At 58.1% G+C, this 17,196-nt stretch overlaps 1 protein-coding gene across 2 annotated transcripts; it reads right to left on the bottom strand.

The window, feature by feature from the left end:
* Positions 1 to 278: 278 nt before the first annotated feature.
* ZMIZ2 (zinc finger, MIZ-type containing 2) lies at positions 279 to 10,888 on the bottom strand. Of its 2 annotated transcripts, XM_008571776.1 has the most exons (18): positions 10,777 to 10,835; positions 10,539 to 10,653; positions 9,934 to 10,136; positions 9,526 to 9,709; positions 9,004 to 9,264; positions 8,580 to 8,753; positions 7,836 to 7,913; positions 7,467 to 7,635; positions 6,620 to 6,764; positions 6,316 to 6,526; positions 5,421 to 5,526; positions 5,005 to 5,162; positions 4,298 to 4,365; positions 3,821 to 3,889; positions 3,236 to 3,480; positions 2,538 to 2,707; positions 2,208 to 2,450; positions 279 to 1,406 (listed from the first exon to the last, which is right to left on the bottom strand). In XM_008571776.1, exons 1-18 carry the CDS (start codon positions 10,824 to 10,826, stop codon positions 1,299 to 1,301), a joined length of 2,757 nt encoding a protein of 918 aa, XP_008569998.1. In that variant the 5' UTR covers positions 10,827 to 10,835; the 3' UTR covers positions 279 to 1,298. The 2 variants fall into 2 exon arrangements, with proteins under 2 accessions (XP_008569998.1, XP_008569997.1); XM_008571775.1 differs by lacking the exon at positions 7,836 to 7,913 and having other exon boundaries at positions 10,777 to 10,888.
* Between the last annotated feature and the right edge of the window lie 6,308 nt (positions 10,889 to 17,196).

Below are 17,196 nucleotides of genomic sequence, written 5' to 3'. Positions count from 1 at the left end.
TGTCTCTCTGGGCCTGAGACACTTCACAAAATAGATCTCCAGCTGAAGCCAACTTGGAAAATTCCAGGGAAAAGGAAATTTACCATGGGGCAGAAGCAGCTGAATCTTGGCTTGGAGCATCCAGAACACGACGTGGGGCCCTAAGAGCCACCCACAGTTTGGCCTGACCCCCGGAGCCAGCACAGGCTTTGCAGGTGCAGAGGCCAAATTCCACTCAGGTCTCCAGCTTCCGGGGGAGACCGCAGGCTCCTCAGAGCACAAAGGAAGGACTAGGCCAGGCCCACCAAGAGGGAGTCCTTTAATAGAGATCGGCACAGACAGGAGGCAGGGGGAGCCCTGCTGCCGCAAGCTCGTGCTGTGAGCCTGCAGATGCAGTGTCTTCCTCCTCCTGACCTGGGTGTGGGCCCACAGGAAGGGGATGGGAGAGGTGGTTTTAAAAAACACAGCTGTACTAATTCTTCACTTTCACAGAAAAGGGGAACCTGGGATAGCAGCCCACTAGAGAAGTTTTACACAGAGCTGAGTCTGAGAGCCCACCCCGCCCAGCCAGGCTGAAGCTCCCTGTCTCGCTGCACCCCTCAGGGTCTCCCTGAGCCATCTGCTCCCGGGAAGGAGTGACACGCACAGGGAAGGCCCGGGCTGTACTCAGAGGAACGTGCTGACTTAAATAGCTTCTCCCCTCCGCCAGCTGCCAATGCTTGTACACTATGTACACTGTTGTGCTTTACAGCCCCCTCCCCCCCAACACCACACCCAGCAGGGCTGGGAGACAGTTCTAGGCTCCCTGAAGGCTGGGGTTCAGCGTGGTTTCAAGAACTGGGGCTGCTGGGTATGGGGGCTGTCTGAGCCGGAGGCCCAGGGGATGCAGCTGGCCCCACCGCACGCCTGGCTCTTCGAGGTCGAGAAGGTGTAGAAATGGAAGGGTCAACGCTGGACATGATGCAGGCCAGGTGGGAACAGGCAGGGGCGGAAGGACATGGTGCAGGGCTTGGAGACCAGGGACGTGAGGTGTGTGGACACAGCTGGGCAGGGGCGGCAGGGCACCTCAGGATAAACTGTTCTGCAGCAGTGGGTTTGGAGGAGGAGGGGGCTGGGCCGCTGGCCTGGGGGACCCTCTGACCAAGCACCAGCTGCTTCCAGTTCAGGGATGGGGCCGGTGCGGATGGCCCTGGCTACAGGTGTGTGTGTGGGGGGGAGGTTGGAGAGGACCACCGGGTGTCCTTTGGGGCTAGGTGTGGAGGGCAGGACCTTGGTGACATCTTGAGTGTGTCCCCACCAGGCTGGGGGCTAACACAGGATCAGTTGTTCTCAAAGAGAGAGAGCAGGTCATCATTGCTGTTTGTGGGAAGGTCGGGCGGGCCCAGGTAGGACAACAGCTCATCAGGGTTGGTCAGTTCTGGGAGCAGCTGAGGATAAAGCAGAGGCCATTAGCAGTTTTGGTCTCAGACCTGCCATGTCCAAGTGGCCATCCTGCCACTGCATCCCAGCTGTCCCCAGGCTCAGGGGGCATACTGAGCAGCCCCTCCCCGCCACAGGCTGGGCACCTGACCGCCTGGGACCTCCCTGCAGAAGGTACTCTGAGATCAGGAATAGCTCACGACACACTGTTCACCACCAGGACACAGGGCGCTTGCCCAAGGTGGCCCAGCTGCTCACGAGCACACTGGGGTGCACAGGCCCACAAGGGGATCCCCAGTGTGATTCCCCAGGGTGAATGCAGGTGGTAGAATTCCAAGCCCCTAGGGTTTTCTGCTTTGAGCTGCTCTAATTTTTTTCTTGTTGAACTTCAATGAGTTTCTATTCTGGTCCAGGAGCAATCAATTCTGTCTCTCATGCACTTAGTTTGGACTCGCACACCACCTGTGAGCCAAGACACAGAAGTACTGAACACATGGACGGGTCAATCAGACTCCAGGAACTGGGTTGTCAGCTTCCAGCCCTGTCTCCTCCGAGGATTCCGCACACACCCACCGCGGGCCCAGCCCGGCGCCAGCCCACACTCACACACGTGGAACCTTGTGCCCCACAGCTACTCCAGGTGCCCGGCACACGAACAAAAGAGCTGCATTTAGTTGACCTTGTCTGACCAGCTCTCCCTGAGGGGTTACCATCCTCCCTTCCATGAAGCGTGTGGGCTTTGGGGATGAGGGAAAAGCCATCTCAAGCCCTGGCTCCCAGTGCTGGTCAGGGTGGGGCCTGGTACTCACGTCCAGAGCTGGTTCTGGAGCCTCCCCTGCCCCAGACATGCTGGGGGGCCCCATCACGCCCACAGCAGGATTGAAGGTCAGCTCGCTGACAGGCCCCAAGCCTGCTTGGCCCAGGGGCTGTCGGGACGCTGGGGGAGGGTTCGGGTGGTGCAGCTGGGGACCTGGAGGAGCCCCAAGGTTGGGGGTGTGCAGCCCTGGTGCCCCAGGATTATGGACAGGGTCCAGGTGACCTGCTGGTGCCATCTGAGGATGGAGAGAAGAATTAGTTAAAACAGCCCAGGGGCAGGCGCTCCACTAGGGAGACAGGCCCCTCGGCCCCTCGGCACTGACCTGGCCCGGGAGGCAGGGAGCTGGCTTCTCTGGAGTCAGGAGGCTGCTGGGAATGTCAGACTGGTAGGAGATAGGTGGTGGCCCTGGGGTGAACTCAGCAAGCGTTGGGGTGTTGGGCGTGGTGGGTGGGAAAGATTCGGGGAAGGTACCGGGCCCTAGGAAGCTGGAACCTGTGAGAGGAGAGTCGGGTTTTGGGTGAGGGCAGGAAAGCTCACGCTGGCAGAGGTGCCAGGATGGAGGCTAGCTGTGGCATGGGTGGGACTTGCTAAATAGCAGCAGGCTTTACAGAAGTCACTTTTTGGAAAAGTGCATTTCTTCTCATCACTGCGAGGGGGCACTGGCCTCGGGACATCCTAGGAGTGGAGGCACCGCACATGCAAGGTGCGCGTCCCAGGGGGGTGCCCCAGACAGGGCCAGTCCACAGAGGTGCTCTGGCCAAGAGCCCCTTACTCCAGACCAGGGGAAGGAAGGGTGGAGGCCCCATAGCCTGTTTCCTAGGCCCATGGCTGGGACTGTCCCTTCACCACCATGTCCCTGAGATTGGACATGCAGGAGGACAGGCACGGTTTAGCTCAATACGTTTATTAACTAGTTCGTTGCCGGCATAGCGACACTCACAGGCGAGGAGACTGCTCTGGAGAGGACAAGCGTTTTGCCCAGGGTCACCTGAGGTCTGAGGCTGGGTCTGCTGTACTCACCCTGGCCGGGGTAGTCGCTGGGGGCAGGGGCTGAGGGGGGCTGCAGGGGGGCAAAGGGTGCAGCGCCAGGGCCCAGGGCGGCGATCATCTCCATCACGCTGGGCATGAGCACATGGGCAGGGCTCACGGTGCGACAGCGCTTCAGCACCGGCCCGTCTGGCTCCTCCTTGATGTGCACGTCAGGCTTCACGGGCACTGGTTTCCAGCTGCACGTGGGGTCGATGGTGATCTCCTCATAGTCAGAACTGGGCAGGGGCACGTAGGGGCTGGTCACCTCCTGCCTGGAACTTGCTGTCCCTCCCGGCCCCGGGAAGGTTTCCAGGTGGACCCTCTACTCAAACACTTGCTGCCCCCCAGCACCTTCTGTGTGCTCAGTGGGATGCTGGCACAAGACCAATATGCAGGTAGGACACACACGCCATGCCACATCTGGCCTGGAATCGAGCCCTCTCCATGGTGGAAAGAGGCTGGGAAGGCTGCCTTCAGCAAGGGGCACCCCCCGCCCCCCACACCCCCACCCCGTGCCTGTCCCAGGGCTGCCCTCTGGTGGCCACAGTTCTGGGGTTGCAGGAAGAGAACACTTACTTCTGAATGTAAATTAGGATGCCCAGCATGTACTGGTCCACCTCCAGGCCTTCCAGCAATGCTGTCTTGCTGTAGAAAACAAAGGGGACAGGGCTCAGCAGCCTTGCCCAACCTCCTCCTGGGCACAGGCCCTGTCATTTCTCAGCCTTGTCACCAGCATAAGATAACCCTGAGCAAGGCGACCCTGCATGAGGTAACCCTATGTAAGGCACTGTACGAGGTGACCCTATGCGTGAGATGACCCTACCCGTGAGATAACCCTGCGTGAGGTGATTGTACAAGGTGACCCTGAAAGAGGTAACTGAGTGAGGCCACCATGTACGAGGTCTCTGCCCTAAACTGCGCCATCCTGGACTGTGCTGCAACCCCTTCCAGCAGGCTGTGTACCTGGTGACACTGCTGGAAGTTTCACCCGTGAAAGCCTCTAAAGAGATGTACAGCACCTTCCCTGCCACATGTCATGTCTCCAACACTCACTTGCACACAGGGCACCTCCAAGTCCCTCGCTCACAGTTGAGCTGTAGGTACGACTCTAGGTCGAAGCACTGCAGAGAGATGGGGAAAGAGACCATTTTTCACAGTGGGCAGGGGCGAGCTGGCCACCATGTACGCGCATGTGGAAGACACCAGGTTTTTGCTGTAGCATCATTTTAGCGGATCAAGTTTGGGAACAGCCCAAGCAGCCCTTGCCGGGACTGGAATGCCCTTTGGCCAAAGCAGAATTGGGCAGCTGCGCTGATGGGGAACCACCTCCAGGGCATGTTCAAAGAGAAAACTCAGACACAGCAGCGGCCACCGTGGCCACAGAGGCTGAGGCGTGAGCGTGTCCTCGTCCACACACAGAGCACTTTTGCGAAGACAAACTGATGGTGGCTCCTCCTGGGGTGAGCAGGAAGAGGACTGTGCCCTGCATCCTCATGGTTTTTAAAACTGGAACACAATGAATGCAGCAGCTAGTAAAAATATGAGTAAAATAGTGATTATATTTAGAAGAAACAAAAGCCCAGTCTCAGGGCAGAGAGGAGGGGAGCCAGGCCCACCTACCCCCTTGTGGGGGGCCTGTCCTACCAGCCTGATGGCCAGGTGCTCAGAGTCCATGTCTGCCCCAAAAAACGAGGCTGACACAGCAGCTCAGACCAGTTTAACGGCAGCAAATTCCGGCAAATCTCTGCCGTGACCCCTACTTGTATGTGGCGACAGTCGTGACCACGGGCAGGGAGCTGGATCCTCCGGAAGGTGATGGGGCACTTCAGGGACACCTTGATAGCTGTCTGCTCCACCCCGTCTTCTCCATTGGGCCCAGGGGTCCCGGGGATGGTGCCGCTGCTGAAGTTCCGCTTTACTGACATTGACAGGGGAAAGGACTTGAGTAAAGGGTCCCCAAGACTGGGGAGGCTATGAATGTGGACTTCAACCAGGGTCACTGCTCAGTCAACAGCTCCAAAGGGCCACCTGGAGCTAACCATTGCCCCCAGCACAGAGCCACCTGCCCTAGAGGAGATGGCCTTGTGTGACATGGGGATGTGCCCACATAGAGCAGCAGTGTTTGACAGAGGCATGGCCTGGCTGCCCAGGGCTGAGGGGCGGGACAGCCACTCACTCTTGGTGATGCAGTGCTCAGCGGGCAGGAGGCGCTTCTTCAGGAGGCCCTGCAGCACAGAGCGCACAGACGGGCGGTGCACCAGCTGCAGCACGAAGAGGTGAGACTGCAACACAACAGGCAGGCACCGTCAGGAACGCAGCCAGGGCAGCCACACTCCTCGGCAGCTGGGCTCCATCCTCCACTGGGCGCTGACACACAGGCTCAGGTCACCCAGTGCACCTGCCAGCTCATGCCTGGACAGCTCTGCTGTGCATTGCACCTGCTGTTCACCCACGACCTAGTCCTCACCTCCCTGTCAAAGGCCATCTCCTGAAGTCCTCCTGCTCATAGTGGGTCTGAGTTAAAACCTCCCAAGTCCCACAGAACATGGCATGAAAGCTGCCCCATCTCCAGACCCCTCACAACTGGGCTGACTGGCGATACTCCTAAGCAGATCCTTTCTCTTCCAGCTCAAGGCCTGCCTGTGATCCCAACACCTGCTAGGACCCAGGAATGCCTGATCAGCTGGAGACTCGGAAACCCATGAGCTTTCTGCACAGCTTGGTTTCTCTTACATAATTAATGTGAGCATCAAATCTAGTAAATTTAATCTAACTGGAAAACAGCTAGGGTGTATTTAACTGGATCCCTTTTCTTAAAGGGCGAGGAGCACCGATTAAAATGGAAACTATAAGGTGAAGCAGCGCCCTTTTTCTGCAAAGATCAAGTCCCCACACCCTGGACATCCCACGTCCCCACACCCCGGCCATCCCACGTCCCCACACCCCTGCCCACAGCCCTATAGGGAACACCCAGGCAGCAGGTGACAGAGGTGGTGATCTGGATGATGCTGCAACCTGGCCCTGCCCCACCTGGGCCCCACCCCGCCCACACTCCCACTGGGGACACTCACACAGCAGCAGGCAGTGACGGTGATCTGGATGGTGTTGCGGCCCGGCTGGCATACGTGCTTCAGGTAGAGGGGCTTGTGCGAGGTCTTGTTGTCGCCACGCTCAATGGTAAGGGGTGTGGCGTTGACGCTGACCTGCACCGAGGCCGGCCAGTTGGTGTTCATCTGCCGGTCCTCGTGGTGGTAGCACTTGAACTGCAGCTCCAGGTCAGGCCTGAGTTGGGGAGACAGGCGGACACCCGGAAAGTGGGCACTGAGAGTGTGGGAGGACGGACCAGGGGCCGGGCGGGGGCCGAGTGGGGCTCACCTCAGCATCAGGGTCTTGTAGACCGAGTCTCGCAGCTGGAAGACATGGTTGCTCACAGCCAGGTTGTGCTGCAGGCGGAAGGGCTCCAGGACCACCCCGTCGCGCACAGGGAAAGTCAGCCGTAGCTCGTCACAAGGGCCGCTTCCTGGGGGCAGAGGTCATGCTGGCCGTGAGCTGGGCTGCCCCAGCCAGAGTGTCTTGTAGCCCCTCGAGGAGGGTGGCTGCTCCCCACCACCCTGACCCAGGGACTGTGGCAAGGGGAGCCCCTCCTGCCGGCGTGGCTGGGCCCTTGGGAGCATCTCTCCAGAGACCCGGTGCCAATTGTCATGGCGTTCCATCTTGCCTCAGTGTCCTGGCCTAGTGTCTCCTAAACTATGTCCCCCAACAAGGGAACACACCCCCAGACAGAAGGCCTTTCCAGTGCTTTTAGAGAGTCTGAGAGGTCGAAGGGTGAGGGGGCCACCTGCCATCGCCCTATTGCTCAATTTAGGTTTTAGGATCCCAACTCCTGCTGCAGTGGTCTCCCTGGAAGTAGGGGTTCTTAACCAGGAACGGACTTCAGGGGGGTCATAAATCCCCTGAAATTATATACAAAAGTTTGTGGCCATGGGAATCTTTCCAGAGAGAAGATCCATGGTCTCCAACAGATTCATGAAGCAGGCCACAAACAGAAAACACAGGTGAAGGCTGGGCGCTGAATGATTTAAGGTGGAACCCTTGGCTTTTCTCAGGAACCCAGCAGCGGCCCCCTGCCACCTAGCTCCCTGCAGAACTCTGGAGTCCTGGGACTCCCGCACACCCACCCTGGCCTCATCACCACTGTTGTCCCAAGTGTAGACAGACTCACCAGAGGGCGACGGGTGCAAGGAGCTGAGGCTGGGCTTGAGGTCAGGCAGGAAGGGAGACTTGACCTCCTGGCTTGGGGACATGTAGGGGACACTGCTGCTGGGGGTCATGGGTGGCGTGGGGTTCCCCGGCAGTGGGGAGCTGGGGTAGCCAGGGATGGAGCGGGCAGGCTGTAGGGGATGAGCACAAACAGTCAAGGCAGGATGGCAGGGGGGTGGAGTCTGTTCACAGAGCACCTGCTGGGAACCATGGCAACACAGGTGGGTAGGAGGCCGCCCCAGGGGTGCCTGGCAGGGCACACACGCTTCCTCTGGCCTGCGTGCTCCCTCTCCATACACCCACCCCATGAGCCTCCCTGCAGACCCCCTACCCCACTCAGGCTGGGCGGGCTGCAGCTGATGCCACCCCCGCTGAAGCTGGCACCCTGCCTGGTGAGCTGCTCTGTGGGCTGCGGGAGAGAAAACCACGTGTGCCCGGAGCTCCAGCCTGCTCCAGCTGGGCCCAGACTGATCCTAGAAGCCCACCACACCCATGGGCACTGGCCTCTCTGTTCTTCTTTATACTGTCTTGTATTTTTCAAATAATCTACAAGGAACATTACTGACTTCATAACGAAAAAATAACTGCTACAGAAAAAGAGGTGACCCCACACGTCGGAGGGGCTGAAAAGACACAGGCGCACTCGCCCCTCCCTCCCCAACTCCCTACTCCAACTCATCTTCCAGCTATACCACCAGCCGTCCAGGCCATCCCCCACCCCGACGGTGTGCACCACAGGCAGCAAGGGCCTGTGTCCTCTTCACTGGACTCCTCTGCAGCACTCAGAGGGAATAGGGACACTTTTCCATAAGGGTCATTCAAATGGTTTAGGTGCCTGCTGGCTGCTCCCAACACCAAATTTCCAAGATATACGAATCTCGCAGAGGGTCCTATTGGAACTGGACTCCCCACTCTGGGAGCTGCTCTGGCACTGGTTAGGACCCCTGGTGAGGCTCTGGGCCTACCCCTCACTCAGCTTGTCACTCCCTGAGGGCAGGACTGCCTCAGGGTCCCCTATGTATCCTGCTGCACATGGCATGGAGCCCAGCACAGGGCCCAGGAGAGCTGGCCCTACCTTGTAGTGCAGTCCCACAGGGCCAGGTGCGGACAGGGACTGGCCCATGCCCTGCTGCAGGGGCAGCCTGTGCCCGGGGTAGGATGGGGAGGTGGCAGGGGGCTGCCCGGGCGCATACTGGGCAGTGCTGGGCACGTACTGGCCTCCTTGCAGGTACTGCTGCCCTGGATACACCTGAAGAAGAGGCAACATGCCCGGGGGGAGAAAGAAAAGACTTCAGGGGAGTCGGTTCCCAACAAGAAAGCAGCATCCCATGTGCTGGAGGGACAGGGCCTCCCTGGTCCCCGTGGGGACCCTGCTGCAGTGTCACTGAGCACAGGCAGTTCTCTCTCATGTGCAGAAGCCCACTCTTACCACAGCTCTGAAGGACACTTGGATGAGGGAGTCAGCACCCAAGGCCCAGCTGGGTGGCCTGGACACTCACCTCGGAGTAGGCTCTCTTGACCCCCTGACGGGGCAGTGGCTGGGCCTGTGGAGGTCCAGGGTACCCCTGCTGGGGTAGGCGCTGCCCTGCGTACAAGGGTGCCATGCTTGCTGCCCGGGTGGGGTTCATGGCCATAGGAGAGAGGCCAGCAGGGCCCATCACCCCTCCCATGCCAGTGGGGTTCATGCCAGTGGGGATGCTGGGCCCCCGAGGACCTCCATGCTGTAGAAACTGGCTATTAAAAGACTGTCCGGCCCCCATCTGGGAAGAGAAAAAGGAGGAATAGTCCAGGCCCCACCCACAAAGAGCTCCAAAAAATGGGTGTACTGCCCCCCTGCTGCTGTGGGCACCATACCCCCTCGCAGGCTGCCCAGGGCCCTGTCCCCTCAGACCCTCCCTCCTTCCCACCCCTCTCTCTTTCACTGGCCTCACAAGCCCCCAGCACACTCCGTACCTGTCCCAGAGTCTCCCTCCCAGTTCCGTACATGCTGGTCACCTTGCAGGAGGATTAGGGGGACTCACCGCTCCATACTGGCTCAGCTCCTGGCTCTGCTTCTCCTGGAGGGCAGCCACAGTGGCTGTGGCCGTGGCCGTGGCTGTGGCAGCTGCAGCAGCAACAGCAGCAGCAGCTGCTGCTTGTGTGAAGTCAGTGGAGGGTCGTGCGGTGTGTGAAGGGAGGCCCAGGCTCCCTGGGCCGCCTGCATACCTGCAAGAGACACAGGAGTACCATGCTCTCTGTGTGGGCTCATGGGGGCCAGACCTGCTCATGCAGCACCTACGGGGGAGCCCGTTCTTTCTAGACCCTCCACTGCAGCTGTCTGAGCCAGTGGGGAAGCAGAGGCAACGTCCAGCTGATCAGTGTCCCAGTTCCGAGGTGCCCACCAGCTTCCTGGCTCCTAGCACACCTGCTAGGTGAAGGGTCCTCCTTACCCGGTGGTGAAGCTGGGGCCCCCAGGGTAGCCCCCACGGCCATACACGCCTTGCTGCACGTAGCCTTTGCTGGCACCACCTTCAGCAAACGCCTGCTGTCCGAGACACTGAGGGGAGGTCAGGGCAGAGCTGCTGCCTGCCACGCCGGGCATCATGGAGCCACCAGGGGGGCTCCCCGCAGGGCCCATGGGATTCCCCAAAACCTATGAGAATGCAGGAATCACCAAAGGGAACCAGCCAAACAACCTGCTTCAAGCAGCAGCTCTAAAGTGCTAGAAACCAAGAGGCCTGGCAGGTGGTGGAATAGAAGGGGGAGGGGCTGGGAGAGCTGCATGGGGAGTAGGGAAGCAGCTGCTCCCAGGTCAGGTCAGGGTGGTCTGTGGAGGCCAGATGAAGCTAGAAGAAAGTCCCGTGGCAAGTGTGGAAGGAGAACCAGTGCCCGAGAACTTGGGAGACTCAGGAAGCCCTGGCCTCACCTCTCGGCTGCCCTGGACTCATGCCCCAGCCTTCCCTCTTGGCCACCCAGAGCTCTAAGAAGGTGCTAAGCACCACCAAGTGCTTCGAGGCTCTGGCTGCTCAGGAGTGGGGCCCAGGTGGGTGCTTACCTGGCTCTGGGTCGCGTTGCTGACTCCCCACACAGTAGTGACCACTGACAGTGATCCAGCTGGCTGAGTGGCGCTTTGTTGCCAAGGCACAGACTCGTAAGCGAATGAACCATCACTACAGGGGAGAGGCTGATGAGGCCTGGGTCAGGAGGCCCCCAGTGCCCGAGAGCCCAGGACCTTCCAGCAACGCCTCCCCACCCAGGGCCTGAGAGGGGCAGAGAGAGGAGCCCACGCTCACCCGTGTGGTGCGGGGGGCAGGGCAGGTTTCATGGGGTTCATGGAGTTCATTGGCAACGGAGCAGCCTACAGGCCGGGTCTGACGGTGCTTATCTGGGACTCAGCTGCTCTGGCTGCCGGACAGGCAGGAAGGGATGTTAGCTGAGGTGCAGTGGGCAGCCCCTTTCAGCAGGGTGGAGGCTGGAGGGAGCCCAGGGCAGTGTAGGGTGCTGCCCACTGTCCACCCCACCTACCCTGGCAAACCCCTGCCCTTGCAAAGCCAGCAGGGAAGCCAGCACAAACCCTTTCTCACCCAGACCCTGCCACCCAGGCCCCTGGATGAACCCCGGTAACAGGCTTTCTCACTCCAAACACTTTCTATCTGTCCACCCCACCTACCCTGGCAAACCCCTGCCCTTGCAAAGCCAGCAGGGAAGCCAGCACAAACCCTTTCTCACCCAGATCCTGCCACCCAGGCCCCTGGATGAACCCCGGTAACAGGCTTTCTCACTCCAAACACTTTCTATACTCCCCCTCCCCACCAAGGCCTGGAGATGCAAAGTCAGGGAGAATCTAAGACTGGGGTTACAGAGGACTCGGTTGCCAGGAACCCCTCAGAAGACCCTGAGGTGGGAGAGAGGGCCAGTCAGGGGGATACCACCGGTGCAGGGTCTTGCCCACCCTGGACAGCCCACATAGCTGGGGAGGGGATCTGGAGGCCAGGGGCTGAGAAGGTCAAAAGGGGAGTGCAGGGGTACGGTGGGCAGCTGCCCTTAAGCCTGGCCTGGGGCAGGGGCACATGGGATACCTGCTGGAGTAGGGTGAGGGCCACAGCCTAGCCCCTGGCTGGCAGCATCCTCTCACCAAGAGGGCCCTCTCCTTTCCAGATGAGGGGGACCTCAGAACTGGCCCAGACTGCACCAAGAGGGGCTGCCTGGGACTGATGTGCACAGGGGCCAGGAGAACCAACCCCCGACCCCTGACCTCAAGGCCCATCTGTGACACCCATAGCAAGTTCCCAATAGGAGGAGGGTTGGTGAGCACAGCAGAGACCACGACACAGCTGGTGTTTACAAGCTGGGCGGGGTGGGGACACTGAACCATCTCCGCAAGATGGGGCTGAGTGGACAATGGACTTGGTACTCGGGACAGGGCAATAGTGGCAGCAGATCGGGAGAGGATGAAGTGTGGCCGCCCATAGGGACAGCCTGCTGACACCAGGGGACTTCTCCCACTGTGCCAGGTTTGCTCTCCCCACTTAGTAAACGAACCACATAAGTGACCAGAAGTGACCACACCTCCAGGCTGCTTCCAAGTGCCACCTGTTCCAACACCACAGGCTGCGGGCCCAGACATCCGCCAGGACCCTACTCCTGGACTGTCCCCAGGGCCCTCTCTGGTACTGCCTTGTGTCCTGACACCCCTAGGGCCACCTTCCAGGTCCACCTCTACCCACTCTGACCACAGAGGCACACTGGCTGCAGCACTGGGTGAGTGAGAGGCCGTGTGGCTGGTTCTTGGGGGGTCCCCAGGGGAGGCCAGGGCATGTTCTGTCCTGGACATCACTGCTGTTTAAGGGCTGCAAGGCTGCCAGACACACAGATGTGCCACCCGAGGCATGCTGACCTCTGATGGCTTCCATCCTGCCACTCCAGCACTCACCTGGCCCAGGAGAGAAAGGGTGACCCCAGCACCCACCTAACCCCAGCTGGCATTCCTGTGTGTTGGCCAGGGGCCTCACACGTAGCTCAGCACCAGTGGAGGTAGGACCATCCTCATTCCCTCCACAAATACAGACCTGGAGGCTGGCAGAGGGCCAGCCCCGAGCCCAGGGCCCCAGGGCAGGTGAGAAGTAAAGCAGGGACCGCAACTGGCCCTGCCCTGGAGGCCTGTGTGTGTGTGGACTTCCACTGGTCCTCACCCACCCCAGCACTGGGACTGGGAGGGGAAGGGACCAATTAGGGGAAAGGGAAAGGGAGGAGGTCCAGGAAACGCCTTCAGGGGAGCCAGACAGGATTTCTGGCCCCAAGGCTCCTCTCCCCGACACCGAGACCTGCCCAGGACGCAGAGGCCAGACAAGGCAAGGGCCAGCAGCTCCAGAAGGCTCAGGACACCTGCACCTGTCCAGGAAGGCTGGCATCCCGGCCACAGCCTGCCTCTGGGATGGTGACACTGGGGGAGGGGACCTGCCAACAGCCAAAAACTCCTCCTCAGACCTGTTGGGTGGACCCTGGAGCAGCAGCGCACGGATTCCAGGATGAAGAATGGAGATACGGCAATCAAAACTGGGTGCTACTGAGAGACAGAACCATGGGTCAACAGAAGAGACTAGAGAACCTGAAAGAGACCCTCACAAATACGCCTAAGTGACATCTGACAAAGTGCAGAGGCAGTTCAGTGCAGGAAGGAAAGCCTTTCCAACAATGCGCTGGGACAATCGGACATCTGTAGGCAAAAACCAAAAAGAGCCGCCTAAACTTTGCACCTTATACAGAAATCAACTCAAAATGGCTCATGGATTTAAAAGTAAAACGCAAAACTGTAAAATGTTCGGGAAAATACATAGGAGAAAGTCTTTGGGATCTAGGCCAGGTCAGGCAGTGTTCTTAGACTGGACACCAAAAACATGATCCACAACAGAAAAAAAAAAAAATAGATAAACTGAACTTCATCAAAATTAAAAATTCTTCCTCTGTGAGAGACCATGATAACGGAATGAAAAAACAAGCTACAGACAGGAGAATATTTGCAAACCACATATTCAACAAAAGGCCAGTACCTAGGACATATATATAATTTTCAAAACTGAGGAAAAAATCCAATCACAAAATAGGCAAAAAAACGTGAAGAGATACTTCACCAAAGAGGATGTACAGATGGCAAATAAGCACATGAAGAGAGGCCCAGCACACTAGTCGGTAGGGAAATGCAAATTAAACCCACAATGAGATACCACTATGCATCTATCAGAATGGCCAAAATAACATCACTAAATGCTGGCAAAGAGAAACTGGATCTCTCACACGTTGCTGGTGGGGATGTAAAAGGTACAGCCACTCTGGGAAACAGTGTGACCATTTCTTACAACACTAAGCACATAGCTACTGTACTACGACCAGCATCTGCACTCCTGGGCATTTATCTCAAAGAAATGAAAACTTGTGTTCACATAAAAACCTGTACACGAATGTTTATAGCTGCTTTATTTGTAATAACCAAAGAATGGAAACAGCCCAGATGTCCTTCAATGGTACATCCATAAAAAGGAACCAAGTACCAATAGACCCAACAACCTGGATGAATCTCCAGAGGATTATACTGAGTGGAAAAAGCAACCCAAGAAGCTACATACGGTGTGATTCCTTCCTTTGGCATTCTCAACACACCTAAATTGGGGAAATGAGAACAGACTGGTGGTTGCCGGGGTTAAGCCTGAGGGGAGGGGAGAAAGGCACTGATGTCTCCTCCACTGCTACAGACCTGGCAGCAGGGAGGTGGGTGTGAGCACAAGGCGGCAACAGGCCCCTGAAGTGTATCAGTGCAGCCTCCTGGTGTGCTGCCCTACTGTGGTTTTGTAAGATGTTACCCTTGGGAGAAACTGGGTAAAGGATACAAGGGACTTCTCTGTGTTATTTCTTACAACTGCATACGTATCTACAATTATCTCAAAACAAAAAGTTTAATTACAAAACTGCCACCAGCTCTCCCTTCTGCAGAGCTGCGGTGACAATCCTTCCTCAGCCCAGAGAGGGTTGATTGGCATGGCCCCTTTGCTGTCCCAAGAATCAAAGAACAACAAAAAGGGAAGCAGGCAGACAAGTAGGCGAGCCACTGCCTAGAGCTCAAAGGACCTGAAGGATGGTGATCCATGCAGAACTGTCCCATTTCAGGTCACCTAGGGCAGCAGCTCCCCAACTCCAGGGCATCACAGTTACTGAAGCACTGGTGATGGCAGCTGGTCACACTGGCGGCCCAGCCCCACCTCACATCAGCAGGATGGGCTGGGGCCGAAGCCCTGCACTTCTAACAAGTTTACAGGTGGTGCTGCTGCTGGTCCAGGAACCACTGTCTGAGAGCCTGGAGTCTAGGAAATGCAGACAGCGAGCAGAAGAGAGACAGGACAAGGGAGGGGCCCAAAGCAACCTCCTCTGTCACATGGGCCTGGGGAATTCCACCTCTGATGCTCCTACACTGTGGACAGAGAACACAAACATTTCCAGTTCCTCTACTTCTCCTTACTGCACAGGGGATTTCCTGCCAAGCTCCTGAACTCTCCTCTCTGGTCTCTTTTCTGAGGGCAAATCTCTCTGGGAAGACCCCCCACTCTGCAGGTCTGGCATCATCTGACTTTCTGCTCCTGACCACAGGGAGTTGTTCTTTTTTTTTTTTTTCCTTTTTGTCTTTTTTCGTGACCAGTAACAGGATTGCAACCCTCGGTGTTGCGCCCGTACCGCGACCAGCAACAGGATTGCAACCCTCGGTGTCGCGCCCTTACCACGCTCAACCAGTGAGCGGACCGGTCTCCACATGGGATCCGAACCCTCGGCGGGAGCGCCGCCTCACTCTACCGAGTGCACCACCGGGCCGGCCCCACAGGGAGTTGTTCTGAGAGTATAGACCCTCCTCCCACCTCCTGGTTCTGAGGCAGGGCTGGGAATTAGCTGATTATGCAAGGTCTTGCCTGCCTGGGGGCTTCCCACCCAAGGCTCTCCCTATGTATTAACTCCAGCTGGAAGTCAGGAGCCCTTGACAGTTGCTCTGGCACGAGCTCAGTGTAGAAGGCCACATGGCTTTCTGGGAGTTGGGTCACATCTTCCTCCAGAAGCAGCTACAGAAAACTTACTACCCAGACCCCTCTTCCCCAGGTGTCCCAGAGCAGCTGCACTCGTGGCTCTCCTGAACCGATCCTCCTGAGCCTCACTCCATCCCACCTCTCCACCTGCCTGATCACCTAGAAGCAGGACCTAGCAAGTGGCCCAACTGCAGTAAGGCAGTCCTGCAGCAGGCAATACCTCCCAGCAGGCCACAGAGCAGCACTCACTGCCTCCAAGGCTCCAGGGTCAGGACCAACCCGAGGGGCGCTGGGGTCAAAGGGTCTCAGGGAAATGAAGGCTCTGGAATAGGACAGGAGTGGGGTCCTTGGTACCAATGGTGGGGTGCTCACATATACAGGTGGCTGAAGTCCTGTCTCCTCTACCTGTGAGGCCACAACACTGACCAGCCTAAGTGTGGGGCTAAATCAGGATGCCGTAGTACAAAATGTCCAGAAGTACGCATTTACCAATGACCTGGGAATGGGTCATTTCAGTGAATGGCTGAAGAGACAACTATAACCCGGCCTCAGTTTACAAAGTGTAAAATGAGTATCTGGTGACCGCCTTTGTGTCATCAACTCTTGGAGATCAATCCCAATAATCAGGATGCACCCCAAACACAATGAGCCTGTCCTTCAGAAGTCTACACCTGCAGCAGTCTCACCTGCTGCTGCTTCTCATTTATACTTCCAGCCTGTAACCACACCTTGGCTGTGACAAGGGTCCTGAGGTCACTATCACTGGCTGAAGTTAAGATTCCCTCACTTCTTCTGTTGCTCCCAAGTGTCAAGGGATACCCTCTGGTTCTAGCTTGCCGGACCTGATGGTGCATCTGTGTCCACCCTATTGGTATGCACCACGGTCTTAGACCAAGTCATACGTTCTGTGTGTGTCCCTCTGAAATCTTCTGTGATAACACAAATGACCTAAAGACATCACCTTGGATGTTCTGTTACTGGAAAGAGGGCACCCCAGGACCGGGGGAGGGGGCGCGGGGAAGAGGGCAGACCACAGGGGTAGCAGGGCAAGCGGGCCAGGGCAGGAGGAGGGAGCAGGGCACCCTGGGTGGGTAGGGACAGGACACTAGGGAGAGCAAAGGCACCTGGGGGGGACGGGGCAGATGAAGGGGTAAACAAGGCACCCAGGGGAAACAGAGCACTGGAGAGAATATGGCACCGGGGAGGCCAAAGTAACCCTAAGGAGCAGGACATCCTCATGTCTTAGTTTCAGAATGTCCAGTTAGGAAAGGGGTGTCCCCATCAAAATCACCGCTTAGGGCTGACAGGGCAGCATCCTCCGGCCCAGGAGCAGCCCTTGGGCGGTGACAGCCTCCGCGGGCTCTCGCATCAACCTGCTGGTGGGCAGTGAGAGCAGAGGGGCGCTCCGTGAAGGTGAGACCGCCTGGTCCCAGAGCCAGGAAGAGCCAGGTTGGGGCGAAGGCCCGGCCAGCCTTCCCCGCTCAGGAGGACCCCGAGGGCCGCTAACATCCCTCGGCCAGCCCCCAACAAAGGCTTAGGGAGGGGTAGAACGACCCCGACGCCCACTGGGCCGTGTCTGCCCGAGACCACGACGCACGCATGGCAGGTGCCGGCAGGTGGGCGGCAGAGCCCCGGGGCCCCAGCCCGGCC

Source organism: Galeopterus variegatus, unplaced genomic scaffold (genome assembly GCF_000696425.1).
Source record: "Galeopterus variegatus unplaced genomic scaffold, G_variegatus-3.0.2 Scaffold718, whole genome shotgun sequence".
Classification (NCBI taxonomy): domain Eukaryota; kingdom Metazoa; phylum Chordata; class Mammalia; order Dermoptera; family Cynocephalidae; genus Galeopterus; species Galeopterus variegatus.
Note: the sequence above shows the minus strand (reverse complement) of the source record. Positions and strands in the feature narration are given on the sequence as shown.